The 16,827-nt window shown below is 56.5% G+C and overlaps 2 protein-coding genes across 2 annotated transcripts; both read left to right on the top strand.

Annotated features, from left to right (window-relative positions):
- Positions 1-3,421: 3,421 nt before the first annotated feature.
- On the top strand, positions 3,422-7,116 carry LOC116500236 (butyrophilin subfamily 1 member A1-like). Its single transcript, XM_032205151.1, has 8 exons — positions 3,422-3,725; positions 4,367-4,648; positions 4,778-4,882; positions 5,160-5,180; positions 5,725-5,745; positions 5,838-5,858; positions 6,278-6,310; positions 6,488-7,116. The coding sequence occupies exons 1-8, from the start codon at positions 3,422-3,424 to the stop codon at positions 7,114-7,116; spliced, it is 1,416 nt and encodes a 471-aa protein (XP_032061042.1).
- Positions 7,117-12,000: 4,884 nt separating this feature from the next.
- On the top strand, positions 12,001-16,291 carry LOC116500235 (butyrophilin subfamily 3 member A2-like). Its single transcript, XM_032205149.1, has 9 exons — positions 12,001-12,100; positions 12,508-12,855; positions 13,486-13,767; positions 13,897-14,001; positions 14,327-14,476; positions 15,012-15,032; positions 15,132-15,152; positions 15,413-15,433; positions 15,801-16,291. Exons 1-9 carry the CDS (start codon positions 12,001-12,003, stop codon positions 16,289-16,291), a joined length of 1,539 nt encoding a protein of 512 aa, XP_032061040.1.
- Positions 16,292-16,827: the final 536 nt, after the last annotated feature.

The raw sequence follows: 16,827 nt of genomic DNA, 5'->3' as shown, positions 1-16,827 counted from the left end.
ACTGTGACAAATAAAGCTTTGTACAGGAAGATGGAGTCTGGCAGTGGCATTTCCTGGGTGCTTTCTGTCCTGAGGCTTTGCTGCCTGGGAAGACATCTTGCAGCAGACCTCTCCTTGGTGTTGGTCCTGGGAGTAAGAGCTAGGAGGAACCAAAGCGCCAACTGCCCCTTGGTTCTCCATCTGTTCCCTGGCACCCCCTTGTCCCAGCTGGGTCATTGCCATGCCCTGAGCTAGACAGGGTAATGACCCAGCTGGGACAAGGGGATCATCAAGAGCTTCCATCCTCCCATCACACAGGCTCGGCATAGGCTGTGGCTGCGGGGGTGCATCACCAGCTTTTTGAAGTCCTCCAAGAAGAGGCAGCAGGTTGCGTCAACCTTAAAGCTGTCCGTCAGGTCCTTTCAAGCCACCTCCATGTCCCGTATTTCCCTTCCACCACCCAAGTTGTTCCCGTGGCTGTTTTATTTTCCACTGCTCAGGGCAGGGTTCAGCCAGAGATGGGCTTGCAGGAGCCATGGGGCCACCCCAGCTTCACCAACCCTCAGCAATCAGTAACAATCCTGCACTCCCAGAAAACCAGTGCCACTTTTTGCACCTTGTTTAAAAGCAAGCAGGCAAACAAGCTGACATTCTCGAGCCAAATTCATTGCGGTGTGTTTTAAACATCGCAGCATTAAAATCAGGAGCAGACACAGTGCAGAAACAGGGGAAGGAAATGCGTTTGGAAGACACTGCATCCGATAGAAGCAGGTGATCCAAACAGACCGAACCTCAGTGAGATGGAGCCTCCGTGGCTGCAGGACTCCCTTGGCCTCTTCGAAGGTTTAACTATATGAAGGTGGGAAGCTAAGAATAGGTTTTGAACCCAGCTACACAATGAGGAGACACAGATGCTCTCCTCCAGCTGGTTCTCAATGCCAAGCTGAGTGGTCTCCACACCCAACCATCCATCTTCATGCACGTGGGGTCTCACCATCCCAAAATCCCATCATCCTTCATCCCATTGAGATCCCACCATCCTCACACCCCATCCTCTTTAATCCCAGCAGGGTCCCACCATCACAAAACCCCATTGTCCTCCACTCCAGTGGGGATCCACCACCACAAACCCCATCCACCTTAGCCCAATTGGGGTCTCTTCATCTCCAAAACCCCATCATCCTCCATTCCACTGGGCTCTCACCAACCCCAAACCTCAAAACCCTCCACCCACTGCTGTCCTACCATCCTCTCAGCCAATTATCCTACATCCCACTGGGCTCCCACCATCCCCAAAGCCATCCCAGGGCCAGGGACTGACTGACCACCACGTTCCCTAAGCGCTACGAGAAGCTGTGCCATGACCACCAGCTGCATGCCTGGTCCTCCTCAATTCACAGATGTAATCTTCAGAGGGTTGTTTGGGAAGAACAGTAAAAGTTAGGCTCCACATGGCTTTTCTGGTGGAGGAGGAGGGCTGAGGGAACAGTGAAGCCCATCCCGCAGTCAGGGCACTGATAGGGTTTCCCTACCAAGTGCTTTCTCCAATGTTGGTTGAACGCCGAGCTTTCAGAGAAGGCTTCCCCGCAGTCAGAGCACGGATAAGGGGGTTGTCCCCAGTGAGTCCTGAGATGGGCTAAGTAGACTGAATTCTTTGCAAGGCTATACTGCACTGGGGACATTTATAGGTCCCCCAGCCTGCCCGCTGGCAGGACAGAGCAAGAAGCTGAAAAGTCCTTGGCTTGGTGTAAGCACTGCTCTGCAACAATTGAAACATCAGCGTGTTATCAGCACTCTTCTCATCCTAAGCCAAAACATAGCATTCTACCAGCTACAAGGAGGAAAATTAACTCTATCCTAATTGAAACCAGGACAGGATTTCATGATGACATCAGACAGTTTTCTTAGTACTCTGGGATTAATCCCATCAGGCCCTATAGTCTCCACCTGTAGGAGCAAATCGCATACTAAGTCAATATTTGCTGGGAGTTTATCATTCCTGCTCTCACGGTCCTCCAGCTCAGGGCAACTGGGGTCCCAGAGCCCATTGTCAGTGTTGAAGACAAAGGCAAAAAAAGCATTAAACATGCCCCTGTTTGTGAGGAGACCATCCCCGTCAAGTAAAGGACCACTGTTTTCTCCGGTTCTACTTTTGCTGTTTAGATATTTTATAAAACTCAGTTTTACTTCCCCCAACAGTTCTGTCAAGCTTCAACTCAAATTGAGCTTTAGCCATATGAATTCACCCTGATAAGGACTAGGGCAGCAGATTCTGAGGCATCGCATAGTTCCTTAACGAACAGCTCATCCATGTCATCATCCTAGCTGCATGCAGAAGCTGTCCCTCTGGTCCTTGGAAACCATTTCCACACCAAAGTCTCCACCGTGCTGCAGAAGGGCTTTGCTTGCCAGAGGGCAAAAGGTCTGCCCATTTTTGCCTCCACTGGGATGGACAGAGCCGGGAGTGGGGCTGGCTCTTTGTCCCCACCACCCTGGGAAAAGGGTGGCACTGAGATGCTCGGCAGCCAGCTGTGCCTCTTTCCCTGCAGCCTCCGATGGCGCTCTGCCCTGCAGCATCTTGCACCCTTCCCACAAGGGTCAGGGCTCCTCCCAGAGGGTTACTGCAGACAAGAGCTGAGCAGAAGTTGGTGAAGTCACGTGTAGCCTTCTAGTTCCTGCAGCTATGGTGGGTGCTGAGAGGGACGACTATTTTGGTGAGACTGCCTTGGAGAAGAACACCTGGGGCTGCCTTCTGTGTCCCCCAGCCCATGATAAGCGCAGGCTCTGCACCCTGCCCAAGGCGCTGCTAGCCGTGGCTCCCTGTGCCCAGGCCTGCAGCCCCTCAGTACCTTACTCTTCTACCCCCAGATCCTGCTCCTGCTGCAGCACAGATGGGGCTCCCCTGGGGTTGCGGCCGCCCCAGCCTCACCGGCCATGCCAGTGGCTTCCTGACTTCCCTCGTCACTCTGCACCTTCTCCAGCTGGGCTCAGGTAGGATCCTGCAGGGATGCTGGGGGCTCTCCCCCCTGGGCCTGAGAGATGTGCTGCTGTAGGGCAGGGGAGCGGCTCCAGGGTATGGGGACCAGAGCCCACAGCTCGGTCCCTGCTGGGTTTCACTTTCCCTTTGGTTCTTTCACACAATATGGGCGCTGCCTTGACTGCCATTTTTGGCTCTTCTTCTCCTGCCCGAATGCTGCAGAGGGGGCTCCCACTCCCAGCACACCTCCTTCTCCTGCACGTCCTCCCTCTCCCTCTCCTCTTTCCTGGGTGGTTTCCCATGGGACACAGGGGATGCAGCACGCACCAATTCACACACAGCTCGCCCTTTGACACTCACTGACCCTAAATTTAAAACGGCAAAATCTCACCGCCTCTCTGTGCCCTTCTCCATTGCCCAGCCCAGCTCAGAGTGGTGGGACCCGACCAGCCTCTCACTGCCACCATGGGGCAGGATGTCGTGCTGCCCTGCCACTTGTCCCCTCATCGCGATGCTCGCAGCTTGGAGATCAGGTGGATCCGGGACCATATCTCTGAGACAGTGCACCACTACCGCAATGGAGAGGACCTGTACGGGGAGCAGATGGGGGCATATGTTGGGAGGACAGTGTTGGTCAGAGATGGTCTCTCTAATGGAAGCCTGAACTTGCGAATCATGGGACTGAGACCCTCTGATGATGGCCAGTACTTCTGCACTGTGAAAAATGCTGATGCTTATGATGAAGCAACGGTGGATCTGGAGGTGTCAGGTTTGTGGCTCGGGCAATACACCGGGAATTCCAGGGGAGAATTTAAGTTTCTTTTTCCTGTCTCAACTATTAAACACCATGGAATATGGACATGGTAATGGACGTAGTATTTGGGAAGACAGATCTGTAGAGAGGATATAGTTGTTAGTTTTCACTGGTGTCTATGCAGACCATTCGCATGATGGTTTAAGGGCACTGGGCACAGGCTGCTGAGCAGCCCCTTCATCTGTGCCTATGATGCTACCAAACACAGTGCCTGGAGCAGGGAAGAGACCTCTGAGCAGCTGGACCTCTTTCGGGTTTTGCTTTTCATGCTGGGGGAGACCTGAGACATTGTCTGGAAGTCTCGGGGCTTCTTGAACCAGCACGGCTTAGTGCAGAGATGCTGCCTGGAGGTGCAGGATCGCGACACCTCTGTTTTCTGTGTGATTAGTGGACACTGGCTTTGTGCAGTCCTGCTCTCTGGATCTGGCACCTGCCGGGGTGGTTTTGGGGTGAGGTTGAATGTGTGGAGTGCCTGGCCCCTGAGCCCCTGGGGCCGTTGCTGTGATAAGCTGTGTCTGGCATGGGAGCAAATGGGGTTTTGCCTTGGAACTGAATCCCTCCCCAAGTCAAGCCCCAGACACGCGCTCTTCCCCCAGCCACAGGTGCTGACCCCCACCTCTCCCTGGGGGGCTACGAGGCTGGAGGCGTCCGGGTGCTGTGTCGATCGGCCGGCTGGTACCCGCTGCCGCAGCTGCTGTGGAGGGATGCTCGTGGGCAGCACCTGCCCTCGGTCTCCCAGACACATTCCCAGGACCAGGAGGGGTTCTTTGAAATCGAAGGCGCCGTCATCGTGACCGGGAGCGTGGAGGGGCCCTTGACCTGCGTGGTCAGGAGCAGCCGCCTCCAGCAGGAGCAGGAGTCATCCCTGCACATTGCAGGTACAAATGGCACAGTCAGGGTGAGGTGTTCCTGGCCCCTGCACTTGTCCTGACCCAGGAGAAGTCTGGGTCTTGCTCTTCCATCCCACATGCATGGAAACGCAGCCCTTTTCCTGGTGTCTTTCTCAGCTCCCTTCTTCCACAATGCCCAGCCCTGGATGGTGGCTCTGGCTCTGGTCCTCATGCTTTTGGCTGTGTCCATTGGCCTCGGTGTTTATCTCTTTCGAAAGCAAGGTAAGCTGGCAGCGCAGGGATGGAGCGCAGGGAGGTGTTCTGCAGGGACCCCCCTGGGTCTGGAGCGGGACTGAGCCCTGGCCCAGGGAGCTGCATAGGAGGAGGAAGGGAATGTTCTCCTGAGGATGCCAAAGGCCTTAGGATCGTCTTGGGTGGGAGGCCAGGGAGCATGGCTGCAGCATGGGGCTGGTGGCAAGGCGCAGCCCCCCTGCACATGTTCCCACCCAGCAACCAAGCTGCTCTGCTCACCACCTCTTCCTCCGCCTTTGCTTTTCAGCGGCACAGAGCCGAGAGCTGGGTGAGTCCTTGCAGTCCCTGCCCCCAGCCCCTGGGAACTGGTGGTGTCCCTGCAGGAGGGAATGGGCCTGGTCTGGGTGGGCTCTGGGGGCTTGTGTGCTGGTGGCTCGGGGGTGCTGGAGGAGCAGCTGGAGCCTGGGGTGGGAGTGGGGAGTGCTGGGGCTGGGGCTGCCCTGGGCACGGGACACGGCCTGGATGGCTGAAAGGAACGGGGATCAAGGTGGGGACGGGGAGTGAGCTGCAGGGCTGCCCGGCTCAGCACTGATGCTTTTGGGACAGGGACGTCCTCCACCTGTCCCCATTTACTTCCATTTGTGTTTTGGTGGCACGGTGCCGAGAGCTGCACAAGTATCTGTCCTTACTGCTACAAGTCTTGCAAAATGCTGGGTCTCTGTCCTTCTTAGTCTGGTCACTACAAGTCTGGGAGCTAGGTGGTCTGTGCATATGCTCAAGAGCAAAAGAATTTGGGTTCTACCTATGGTAGTAGCAATGTGGTGAAAGTCTCTCCACTCTGACCTTTCATTCCTTTTGCTTTTCTATATCAGGCAAGAAGGATGCAGAGCTGGGTAAGTCTCCTTCCCCAAAGAAAAGGCATTTGGTGTCTTCCTATGGGCATACTCCACTCTGACCGTACATTGCTTTTCTCTTTCTTTTCCAGTGCAACAAGCTGCAGAGATAGGTGAGTGTGCATCCATGAACTGAAAGAATTTGTGGTATAGACATGGGATGAGAAGTTTTTCCCTCTGATCATGTATTCCTTATGCTTTTCCAGAAGAAAAAGCTGAAAGACTGGTTGAGTCTCTCTTTCCCTGCCCCCAACCCCCAGGACTGAAGGAACTGGGGGTCATTCCTTTATAGCAGCCACTTGATAAGAACCCAATTCCTCTCATCAATGCATTGCTCTTATTTTCCTTTTCAGAGGAACAAGCTGCAGAGCTGGGTGAGTGTCCCTGTCCTTGAGACCCAGGGCAACAGCAAAGCGATGTGCAGGGGAGGGTGGGCAGCTGGGACAGAGCAGCCCAGGGCTGGCCCCTCACCCTGCCCACACCTACTGGCCACCAGCCGTGCGCTGTGACCAGCTCTCCCCTTTTCTTCCAGCATGGAGAAGGTGTGTGCTGCCTCATAATAGAGGTAGGTGTGCGCTGGGTTGCCCTCTCAGGTGCTTCTCCTGGCCCTGCTGGGGCATGTTCAGGAGCCAAGAGGTGCCCCATCTCCTGCCCCGTGGGGCAGCTCCTGGCCTCGAGCTGGGGAAAGCCTGCCCAGGGCTGAGCTCTGCCCCTGATGGCCTGGCTCCTTCTGTCCCTGCAGTGAAGGTGACCCTGGATCCACACACGGCTCATCCCATGCTTGTTGTGTCTCAGGACAACCAGAGTGTGAGACAGGAAAAGCAAGAGCAGCAGGTGTCTGACACACCAGAGAGATTTGACTATTGGTACTGTGTGCTGGGCCGTGAGGAGTTCAGAGAGGGGAGGCACTGCTGGTTGGTGGAGGTGGAGGGAGAGCAGCTAAAGTATTCACGTTGGGCTGTGGGGGTGGCCAGGGCATCTGTGAAGAGGAAGGGGTATTTCAAAAGGAACCCTGAAGAAGGGATCTGGGCTGTGCAGTACTATGAGGGGCAGCTCGAGTCTCTCACATCTCCTCGCACCTCCTTGTCCCTCTCCCCTGTCCCCACAAGGATCTGGGTCTGTCTGGACTGTACCCAGCAGCAGGTGTCTTTCATCAACGCTGACAATGGGGTCCAGATCTTCACTTTCACAGAAGCCTCGTTCAATTGCATGAGCATTCGCCCCTGGTTCTCTCTAGACACACTGGGAATTCAGCTGTGCCTGAGGGACAGCACCCCCAAGACCCCATCCCCAGCTCCGAGGGGCTCCTGCCCTTCTCCAGACACTCCTCAAACACCTCTTCTTGGTCCTGCAGGAGCAGCACAGGAATGAGGGGCAGTGGGGCCAGGGGCTGCCCCGTGTTCCTCCCTGCTGCTGGAGGAGGGCTGGGATGCTGCAAGCAGGGGCCAGGCCCCTTGCAGCCCCTGGGCTCTGCCCTGCATGCGGCTCCTGTGCTGGGGCACAAGCCCTGCTGGCACCCATGGGTCTCACCCTGCCTCTGAGCTCCAGCGGGCAGCACAAGGGCTGCAGCAGCTCTCCACGCTCCTCTCCCCTCTGCTTGCACTGCTTGCAGACCCCAGGGCAAGGGATGTGGTCACCATGTGCTGCCGGCCATTGCAGGCCACCTTTGCCTCCTAGGTTGGGGTTGATCCTTGCTCTGTGCCTGGTGCTGAGCATGAGCAGCCTGTGGGGGCTCTTTGTTCCCTCCTCTGGAGCACATCAAGGCCCAGCAGCAGGACTGTGGCAAATAAAGTTTTGTACAGGAAGATGGAGTCTGGCAGTGGCATTTCTTGGGTGCTTTGTGTCCTGAGGCCTTGCTGCCTGGGAAGGCATCTTGCAGCAGACCGTCTCCTCAAACGCCTTGCCCTGCAGAGCCTTCGCCGTCCTCGTAGCCCTCCCTTGGAGGCTCTCGCACAGTTTCATGCCCTTTGTCTGCTGCGGTGCCCACAGCTGCACGCAGTGCTCGAGGCGAGGCTGCAGCAGGCCGAGCAGAGCAGGACGATCCCTTCCCTCAGCTGGCCAGCAGTGCCGTGCTTGAGGCACCCCAGGATCCTTTGGTGTCCCATGGCATGACCCCACACAACCGCTCCTCTTGGTGAGACACCGTAGGATTGCATGAGCATCTGCCCTCTCCCCAGAACTCTGCAGAGACACCAGCGAGGCTTGTGGAGCCTCTTTATTGTCAGCACCACAGCATCGGGTCTGAGATGGGGCCAAACGGGAGCTGCCGCTGCCAGGAGGTTTCCATCTGGGGGTCCTCAGAAGCTGCCTGGGGAAGGGGGGACACACAGGGTGAGAGATGGGGTGATTTGCCCCTTCCACGATGGGGATGGGGATGGGGACACCGTTACCTGCGGGGTAGTTGTCTCCAGGGAGGGGAGTGTAACCTGCATGGGGGAGAAGAGGAGTGAGCAGAGTCCTTGTCACCCTTGTCCAGGGCCCCGACTCTCCGTGGAACTCACCCACGGAGGGAGGCCTGGCCCTGAAGCGGTAGACACCGGCGAGAAATAAGCCAAGTCCCAGCACCATCAGCACGGTGGCCACCGCCACCAGTATCGTCACCTCCGGCATCAGTCCGGGACCTGCGGGGACACGGCCGGGTGAGTGGCAGCAAGGAACAAAGAACGCCGGCCTCCGGGTGTGGTCCTGCGCCTCTCCACTCACTCCAGTCCTCCAGGCGAGGCTCCTGCAGGCTGACGTGCTGCACCGAGCACGTGTAGGTGTTGCCTGCCACCGGGGCCACCAGCAGGGACACCTGCGTCTGGTAGCTCCAGTCGCCATTGGGGATGGCGGAGATGGGGTTGTAGTCGTCGGGCTCCACGATGTCCCCGTTGTGGAGCCAGATGACGGTCACCTCGGGGGGGTAGAAGCCCCAGATGTGGCAGCTGAGGCGGACGGGCACACGGGCATTCCCCGTCTCCGCGGGGATGATGCGGACTTGGGGCTGCGCTGGAGCAGGGATGGGGATGGGGTCAGTGGTGGGCGAGCCCCTTTTCCCTGCCCTGTGCAACGTCCCCACGCAATGCTGTGCAATGCTCCAGTGCAATGCTCCCATGCAAAGCTCCACACAACTTCCCCATGCCACTTCCCCATGCAACACTCCGTGCAAGCTTTAGGCATTGTCCCATGCGATGTCTCATGCGACATCCCCATGCAATGCCCTGTGCAACGCCCCTGTTCCACACCCTGCAAGAGGCATTGCTCTGTGCAACATCCCCTTGCAATGCTCAATGTAATGCGTTGTGCAGTGCTCCAGGCAACATCCTCCCTTGACGTCCTCATGCAGTGTGCTCTGCAACACCCCCATGCAATGCCCGGTGCAAGATCTCCTTGCAACATGATCTACAACACCCCTGTGTAACATCCCAATGAAATGCCCGGTGCAACATCTTGCCAAGGCATTTAGCTCCAGGGCAGACTCTTTCTGCAGCAGAGCAGGGGATCCCACAGGCAGGGCTATTTTTTTCCGGCATCAAGCCCACTTGAAGGAGCCGCCAGGACCCAGCAGCCCTCGCGAGGGAGGCTGACGAAGCGTAGGCGAAGCCAGCAGGGCCCCCTCCACGTCCGTTCAAAAGCTGCCCCTGGGGAGCACAAAGACCAGGAACGCAGTGACCAGGACGGGCAAACAGGGCATGGCGCATCAGAAGGGAGTGGCAGGCAGCTTGTGCAGGCAGGGCGAGCAGGGAGGGCAGAGCGCTCCCCCCCGCCCATATGAACAACTCCTCTAACGGTGGTCCACCGCTAGCTAGGCTGCAATGGTCTCCACCAGGCACAGTGCTCTCTCTAGCAAGTCTGTACACACCCAGACTGACTGCCCTCTCAAAATTGCACCAGTTCAGGTCTCTGGATGCAGGGAGCGTCTGAGCCTCTTGCTGCCGTCTGTAGGAGGCAGAGAGACTGTGTGTGCGTGAGGTGCGAGCAGGTGGATGACCTGGTCCGCCTGGTGGCAAAACTCAAGGAGGAGGTGGAGAGGTTGAGGGTGTAATACACAATAAATGTTTGTTCATTGTCTTTTGTATTATAAAAACAAGGAGTTCTGTTCGAGGAACGGGAGTTGTGAAAACTCACCAGGGAGTGTGAGCAGGAGATAGAGTGGTGGGGCAACTCCCTGCAGGGCCTGAAGGAGAGGTACCGGGGTGAGACACCCCAAATGGGGGTTGACCCCCTCCCCTGTCGCTGTCAGGCAGAGGGAGGGGACCTAGGAGTTGAGGAGGAATGGAGACAGGTCCCTGCTCGACATCGCATGTGAAGCCACCCCCAGCCAGCCCCACCTTCCAAAACAGGTTTGAGGCCCTGGAGCTTGAGAGACTGGTAGTTGATGAAGAGGTAGAAAGTGTAGCCAGGAGGATGCCTACGGTGAGGAAGTCGACTCCACACCTCAGGACTGCTATCCTCTTTTGATAGTCCAGGCTGGCAGTGATGACATTGAAGAGAGAAGCCTGAAGGCTCTCAAATGGGACGTTAGGGGACTGGGGCGGTTAATGGATGGAGTGGGAGTACAGGTGGAACAGATCTCCACACTGCAGCCCATGGAGGAGTCACCAGTGGAGCAGGAGGATGGGGCCTGGAGGAGGCTACAGCCCATGGAGAGCCCCCGCAGGAGCAGGACACAGGCCGGAGCCACAGCCAGTGGAGAGGAGCCCACAAAGGAGATGGGAGTCTGGGGGGAGCTGTCATATATGGGCAACCTAGACTGGAAGAGTTTGCTCCTGACAGATGTACCCTATACTACAGACCCATACTGGGGCAGTTGTTAGAGAGCTGCTGCCTGTGGGAAGCACATGTAGGATCAGTTTGGGAAGGACGGCATCCCTTGGGAGGAGTTGTTGACTCGCCTGAGGGTGGAAAGCTCTTGCAGAGAGATCTGGACAGATCGGAGAGTTGTTCAATCACCAACTGCATGAAGTTTAACAAGAGCAAGTGCTGGGTCCTGCACGTGGGATGGGGCAACCCTGGCTATATGGACAGACTGGGGGATGAGACGCTGGAGAGCAGCTCTGCAGAGGGGGATCTGGGGGTTGTGGTTGACAGCAAGCTGAACATGAGCCAGCAGTGTGCACTAGCAGCCAGGAGGCCCAACTGTATCCTGGGGTGCTGATAACATGCTGATGTTTTAATTGTTGCAGAGCAGTGCTTACACCAAGCCAAGAACATCTCAGCTTCTCTCTCTGTCCTGCCAATGGGCAGACTAGGGGTGCAGCAGGAGCTGGGAAGGGACAGACCCAGTAAGGCTGACTCCAACTGGCCAAAGGGTTATTCTGTATTATTTGGGATCATGCGAAACAATATATAGGGGTGGCTAGCCAGGGTTGGGGGGGGTAGCAGACTGCTCGGGGTTAGGCTGGGCATTGATCAGTGGGTGGTGAGCGTTGTGCATCACTTGCTTCATACACACTGTTAGTTGTAGTACTATTATTATTATTGTTGTTGTTATTATTATTTTCCTGTCTTAATAAACTGCCTTTATCTCAACCCTCGGCTTCTCTTCACCGTTCTCTCCATGATCCCAGAGAAGGAGGGTGGAGAGTGAGGGAACAGCTGTGTGGTGTTTAGCTGCCAGCTGGGTTAAACCACAACATCTCAGAAAAGGCAGACCTCTTCCAAGTGCTCATTTCAATACTCCCCTCCCTTAGCTCCTCCAGGTTTTGTCTGCGCAATGTAGCCTGGTGCTCGTGGGCAGGGATCTTTAGGGATGAAGGCAAAGAGGAAGAGGAGGTCAAACTTTTTACCTTTCTGGACTTTGACCTTCTGTTGGACAGTATTGAGGAGTTTTTTGCTTATCTTTCCCTTGCTTCCTGCCAACAAGTTGTTCTTCCTTCCCTAACGACTTTTTGTCCTTCTCTCATCCGTTGGCGTTGAGCGATATCTTACTTTTTACATCTGCTTCTCATAAGGTTCTCATCTCCATCCCCAATAATCAGGATATTTTACCATACATATAGCTAAATATTAATTCAGATCAGTTTTAGCATCATCTGCATCTGAGTGCCAGGCACGCAGAACTCCCCAGACACTTGTCCCCACTGCTCCAGGGCCAGAGCTCCTCCTAGACGATTATTGCAAAAAGGATGCAGGAAAAGGCTTGGGAAGTTGGGCGTAGCCCTGTGCTTCCTGCAGCATGGCTGGGTGCTGTGAGGGACCTCTCTCTTTTGGTGGGTCTCCCTTCGAGAAGAAACCCTGGGGGGCCTCCTGTCTCCTGCAGAACCTCTCTCTCAGATGGGGCTCACCTGGGGCTGTGGCTGCCCCAACCTCACCAGCCATGCCAGGGGCCTCCTGACTTCCCTCATCACTCTGCTCCTCCTCCAGCTGGGCTCAGGTAGGATCCTACGGGGCTGCTGGGGGCTCTCCCCCCTGTGCATGCAGACTTGCTGCTGCAGGACAGGGGAGAGGCTGTGGGAAAGGGGGGACCCGAGCCCACAGCTCAGCCCCCCGCTCGGTTTCACTTTCACTTTTGTTCTTTCACACAATACGGGCACTGCCTTGCCTGCCCTTGCTGTGTCTCCTTCACCTGCCCGAATTCTGCAGAGAGGGCTCCCACTTCCAGCACACCTCCTTCTCCTGCATGTCCTCCCTCTCCCTCTCCTGTTTCCCCGGTGGTTTCCCATGGACATGTCGGATGCAGCACGCACCAACTCACGCACAGCTCGCCCTTTGTCACTCAATGCCCCTAAATTTACGATGGCAAAATCTCACCTCCTCTCTGTGCCCTTCTCCATTGCCCAGCCCAGCTTAGACTGGAGGGACCAGGCCACCCTCTCACTGCCACCGTGGGGCAGGATGTCGTGCTGCCCTGCCACTTGTCCCCTCAACGCGATGCTCGCGACTTGGAGGTCAGGTGGATTCGGCGCACGATATCTGAGACAGTGCACCACTACCGCAATGGAGAGGACCTGTACCGGGAGCAGATGGAGGCATATGCCGGGAGGACAGAGCTGGCCAGAGATGGTCTCTCTGCTGGAAGCCTGGACTTGCGAATCACAGGACTGAGACCCTCTGATGATGGCCAGTACTTCTGCACTGTGAAAAATGCTGATGCTTATGATGAAGCCATTGTGGAGCTGGAGGTGTCAGGTTAGTGGCTGGGGTGGTGCTGCCAGGGGAATTTTTACGTGTCCTTTGAATGTTTCAGCTATATCACGGTATGGAGCATGCCCATGCATGTGGAGGTAATATCTGGGGAGATAGCTCCCTGGAGAGTTTTGTCAGTTTTCACTTGGGTCCTTGAAGACAATAATCATAATATTGTGAGGGCACTGGCCACAGGCTGCTGAGCAGCACCTTCAGCTGTGTCAGCAATGGGACCAAACAGCACACAGGGAGAATCGCAGAGTCCTCTGAGCAGCCTGATGTCTGCTTTACTTTTGCTTTCTGTGCTGGGGGAGACCTGAGATGTTGCCTGGATGTCTCAGGGCTTCATCAAGCAGCACAGCATGGTGCAGAGACACTGCCTGGAGGAGCTGAAGCTCGGCACCTGGCTTTACAGGTTACTTAGGGGGCACAGACGTTGTGCAGCCCTCCTTTCTGGGTCCGGCATGAGCCGGGATAGTTTAAGATGGTGGTGGCTACATGGAGCGCCCAGTCCCTGAGGCCCTTGGACCGTAACTGGTCAGGGCTGTGTCTAGCATAGGAGCAGATGGGGTCTTTGCCTTGGAATGAATCCCTCCCCAAGTCAAGCCCCAGCAACACGGGCTCTTCCTCCAGCCACAGGCACTGACCCCCACCTCTCCCTGGGGGGCTACGAGGCCGGAGGCATCCAGGTGCTGTGTCGATCGGCCGGCTGGTACCCGCTGCCGCAGCTGCTGTGGAGGGATGCTCGCGGGCAGCACCTGCCCTCGGTCTCCCAGACACATTCCCAGGACCAGGAGGGGCTCTTTGAAATCGAAGGTGCCGTCATCGTGACTGGGAGTGTGGAGGGGCCCTTGTCCTGCGTGGTCAGGAGCAGCCGCCTCCAGCAGGACCGGGAATCATCCCTGGACATTGCAGGTACAAATGGCACAGCCAGGGTGAGGTGTTCCTGGCCCCTGCACTTGTCCTGACCCAGGAGAAGTCTGGGTCTTGCTCTTTTAACCACAGGCATGTAAACACAGCCCTTTACCTGGTGCCTTTTCTCAGCTCCCTTCTTCCACAATGCTCAGCCCTGGATGGTGGCTCTGGCCCTGGTCCTCGTGCTTTTGGCTGTGTCCATTGGCCTCGGTGTTTATCTCTTTCGAAAGCAAGGTAAGCTGGCAGCGCAGGGATGGAGCGGAGGGAGGTGTTCTGCAGGGACCCCACTGGGTGTGGAGTGGGGCTGAGCCCTGGCCCAGGGAGGTGCGTAGGAGGAGGAAGGGAATGTTCTCCTGGGGATGCCAAAGGCCTTAGGATCGTCTTGGGCCTCTGCCTTGGGCAACGAAGGCAGGGGAGAAGGCAAGGGGCCTTGGGTGGGAGGCCAGGGAGCATGGCTGCAGCGTGGGGTTGGTGGCAAGGCGCAGCCCCCCTGCACATGTTCCCACCCAGCAACCAAGCTGCTCTGCTCACCACCTCTTCCTCCGCCTTTGCTTTTCAGCGGCACAGAGCCGAGAGCTGGGAGAGTCCTTGCAGTCCCTGCCCCCAGCCCCTGGGGAAGTGGTGTCTGTGCGGGAGGGCCTGGTCTGGGTGGGCTCTGGGGGCTTGTGTGCTGGTGGCTCGGGGGTGCTGGAGGAGCAGCTGGAGCCTGGTGTGGGAGTGGGGAGTGCTGGGGCTGGGGCTGCCCTGGGCATGGGACACGGGACACGGCCGGGATGGCTGAAATGAATGGGAATCAAGGTGGGGACAGAGAGCGAGCTGCGGGGCTGCCCCGCTCTGCACTGACGCTTTTGGAACAGGGACATCCTCCACCCACCCCCATTCACTTCCCCTTGTGTTTTGGTGGCACGGTGCCCGAGAGCTGCACAAGTGTCTGTCCTTAATGCTACAAGTCTTGCAAAAAGCTGGGCCTAGGTGCTTCTTAGTCTGGTCACTACAAGTCTGGGAGCAAGGTGGTCTGTGCACATGCATTAGAGCAAAAATATTTGAGGTCTACCCATGGCAGCAACAATGGGGTGAAAGTCTCTCCACTCTGACCTTTCATTTTATTTTGCTTTTCTATAGCAGCAAAAAAGGATGCAAAGCTGGGGAAGTCTCCTTCCCCAAAGAGAAGGTATTTGGTGTCTTCCCACAAGCATACTCCTGTCTGACCATACCTTGCTTTTCTCTTTCTTTTTCTTTTCCAGTGAAACAAGCTGCAGAGATGGGTGAGTGTCCATCCCTAACCTGAAAGAATTTTCTGCATAGACAGTGGGTGAGAAGTTTTTTCCCTCTGATCATGCATTCCTTATGCTTTTCTTTTCCAGAGGAAAAAGATGCAAGACTGGGTGAGTCTCTCTTCCCCCCCCCCCCCCCCAACTGAAGGAATTGGGGGGTCTTTCTTTGTAGCACTCATTGTTGAGAAACTGACTCCTCTCATCGATGCATTGCTTTTCTATTTCATTTGTAGATGAACAAGCTGCAGAGTTGGGTAAGTCTCACTCTCCAAACAGAAAAAACAAACAAACAAAAAAGGCATCATAGCGAGAGGTATGGAATCAGAAACTGTGCCTTCTTCTCATATTTTCCTTTTCTTTTTCATTTGTAGAGAATCAAGCTGCAGAGCTGGGTAAGTCTACCGGTGTTCAGACCCAAGGGCAACACCAAGGCAATGTGCAGGGGAGGGTGGGCAGCTGGGACAGAGCACCCCAGGGCTCACCCCTCACCCTGCCCACACCCACTGGGCACCAGCCATGGCTGTGACCATCTCTCCCCTCTCCTTCCAGCATGGAGAAAGTTTCTGCTGCCTCACAATACAGGTAGCTGTGCACTGGGTTGCCCTCTGAGGTGCTCCTCCTACCCCTGGTGGGGCATGTTCAGGAGCCAAGAGGTGCCCCATCTCCTGCCCCATGGGGCAGCTCCTGTCCCCGAGCTGTGGAAAGCCTGCCCAGGGCTGAGCTCTGCCCCTGATGGCCTGGCTCCTTCTGTCCCTGCAGTGAAGGTGACCCTGGATCCAGACACGGCTCATCCCGGGCTTGTTGTGTCTCAGGACAACTGCAGTGTGATATGCAAAAGTGAATGGCAGCAGGTGCCTGACACACCAGAGAGATTTGACATTTGGTGGTGCATGCTGGGCCATGAGGAGTTCAGAGACGGGAGGCACTGCTGGTTGGTGGAGGTGGAGGGAGAGCAGCTAAAGGATTCACGGTGGTCTGTGGGGGTGGTCAGGGCATCTGTGAAGAGAAATCGGTGGAACAAAACAATCCCTAAAAACGGGATCTGGGCTCTGCAGTACTATGAGGGGCAGCTCATATCTCTCACATGGCCTCACACCCTCTTGTCCCTGTCCCCTGTCCCCACGAGGATCTGGGTCTGTCTGGACTGTACCCAGAGGCAGGTGTCTTTTCTCAACGCTGACAATGGGGTCCAGATCTTCACTTTCACAGAAGCCTCCTTCAACGGGGAGAGCATCCGCCCCTTGTTCTAGCTGGATACACGGGGAATTCAGCTGTGCCTGAGGGACAGCACACCCCAGACCCCGTCCCCAGCCCTGGGGGGCTCCTGCCCTTCTCCAGACACTCCTGCATCACCTCTCCTTGGTCCTGCAGGAACAGCACAGGAATGAGGGGCAGTGGGGCCAGGGGCTCTCCTGTGTTCCTCCCTGCTGCTGGAGGAGGGCTGGGATGCTGCAAGCAGGGGCCAGGCCCCTTGCAGCCCCTGGGCTCTGCCCTGCACGTGGCTCCTGTGCTGGGGCACAAGCCCTGCTGGCAACCATGGGTCTCACCCTGCCTCTGAGCCCCAGCAGGCAGCACAGGGGCTGCAGCAGCTCTCCACGCTCCTCTCCCCTCTGCTTGCACTGCTTGCAGACCCCAGGGCAAGGGATGTGGTCACCGTGTGCTGCTGGCCATTGCAGGCCACCTTTGCCTCCTAGTTCGGGGTTGATCCTTGTTCTGTGCCTGGTGCTGAACATGAGCAGCCTGAGGGGGCTCTTTGTTCCCTCCTCTGGAGCACATCAAGGCCCAG

The sequence above is a fragment of the Aythya fuligula genome, chromosome 33, assembly GCF_009819795.1.
Source record: "Aythya fuligula isolate bAytFul2 chromosome 33, bAytFul2.pri, whole genome shotgun sequence".
NCBI lineage: Eukaryota > Metazoa > Chordata > Aves > Anseriformes > Anatidae > Aythya > Aythya fuligula.
This window is presented reverse-complemented; position numbering and strand designations above follow the sequence as displayed.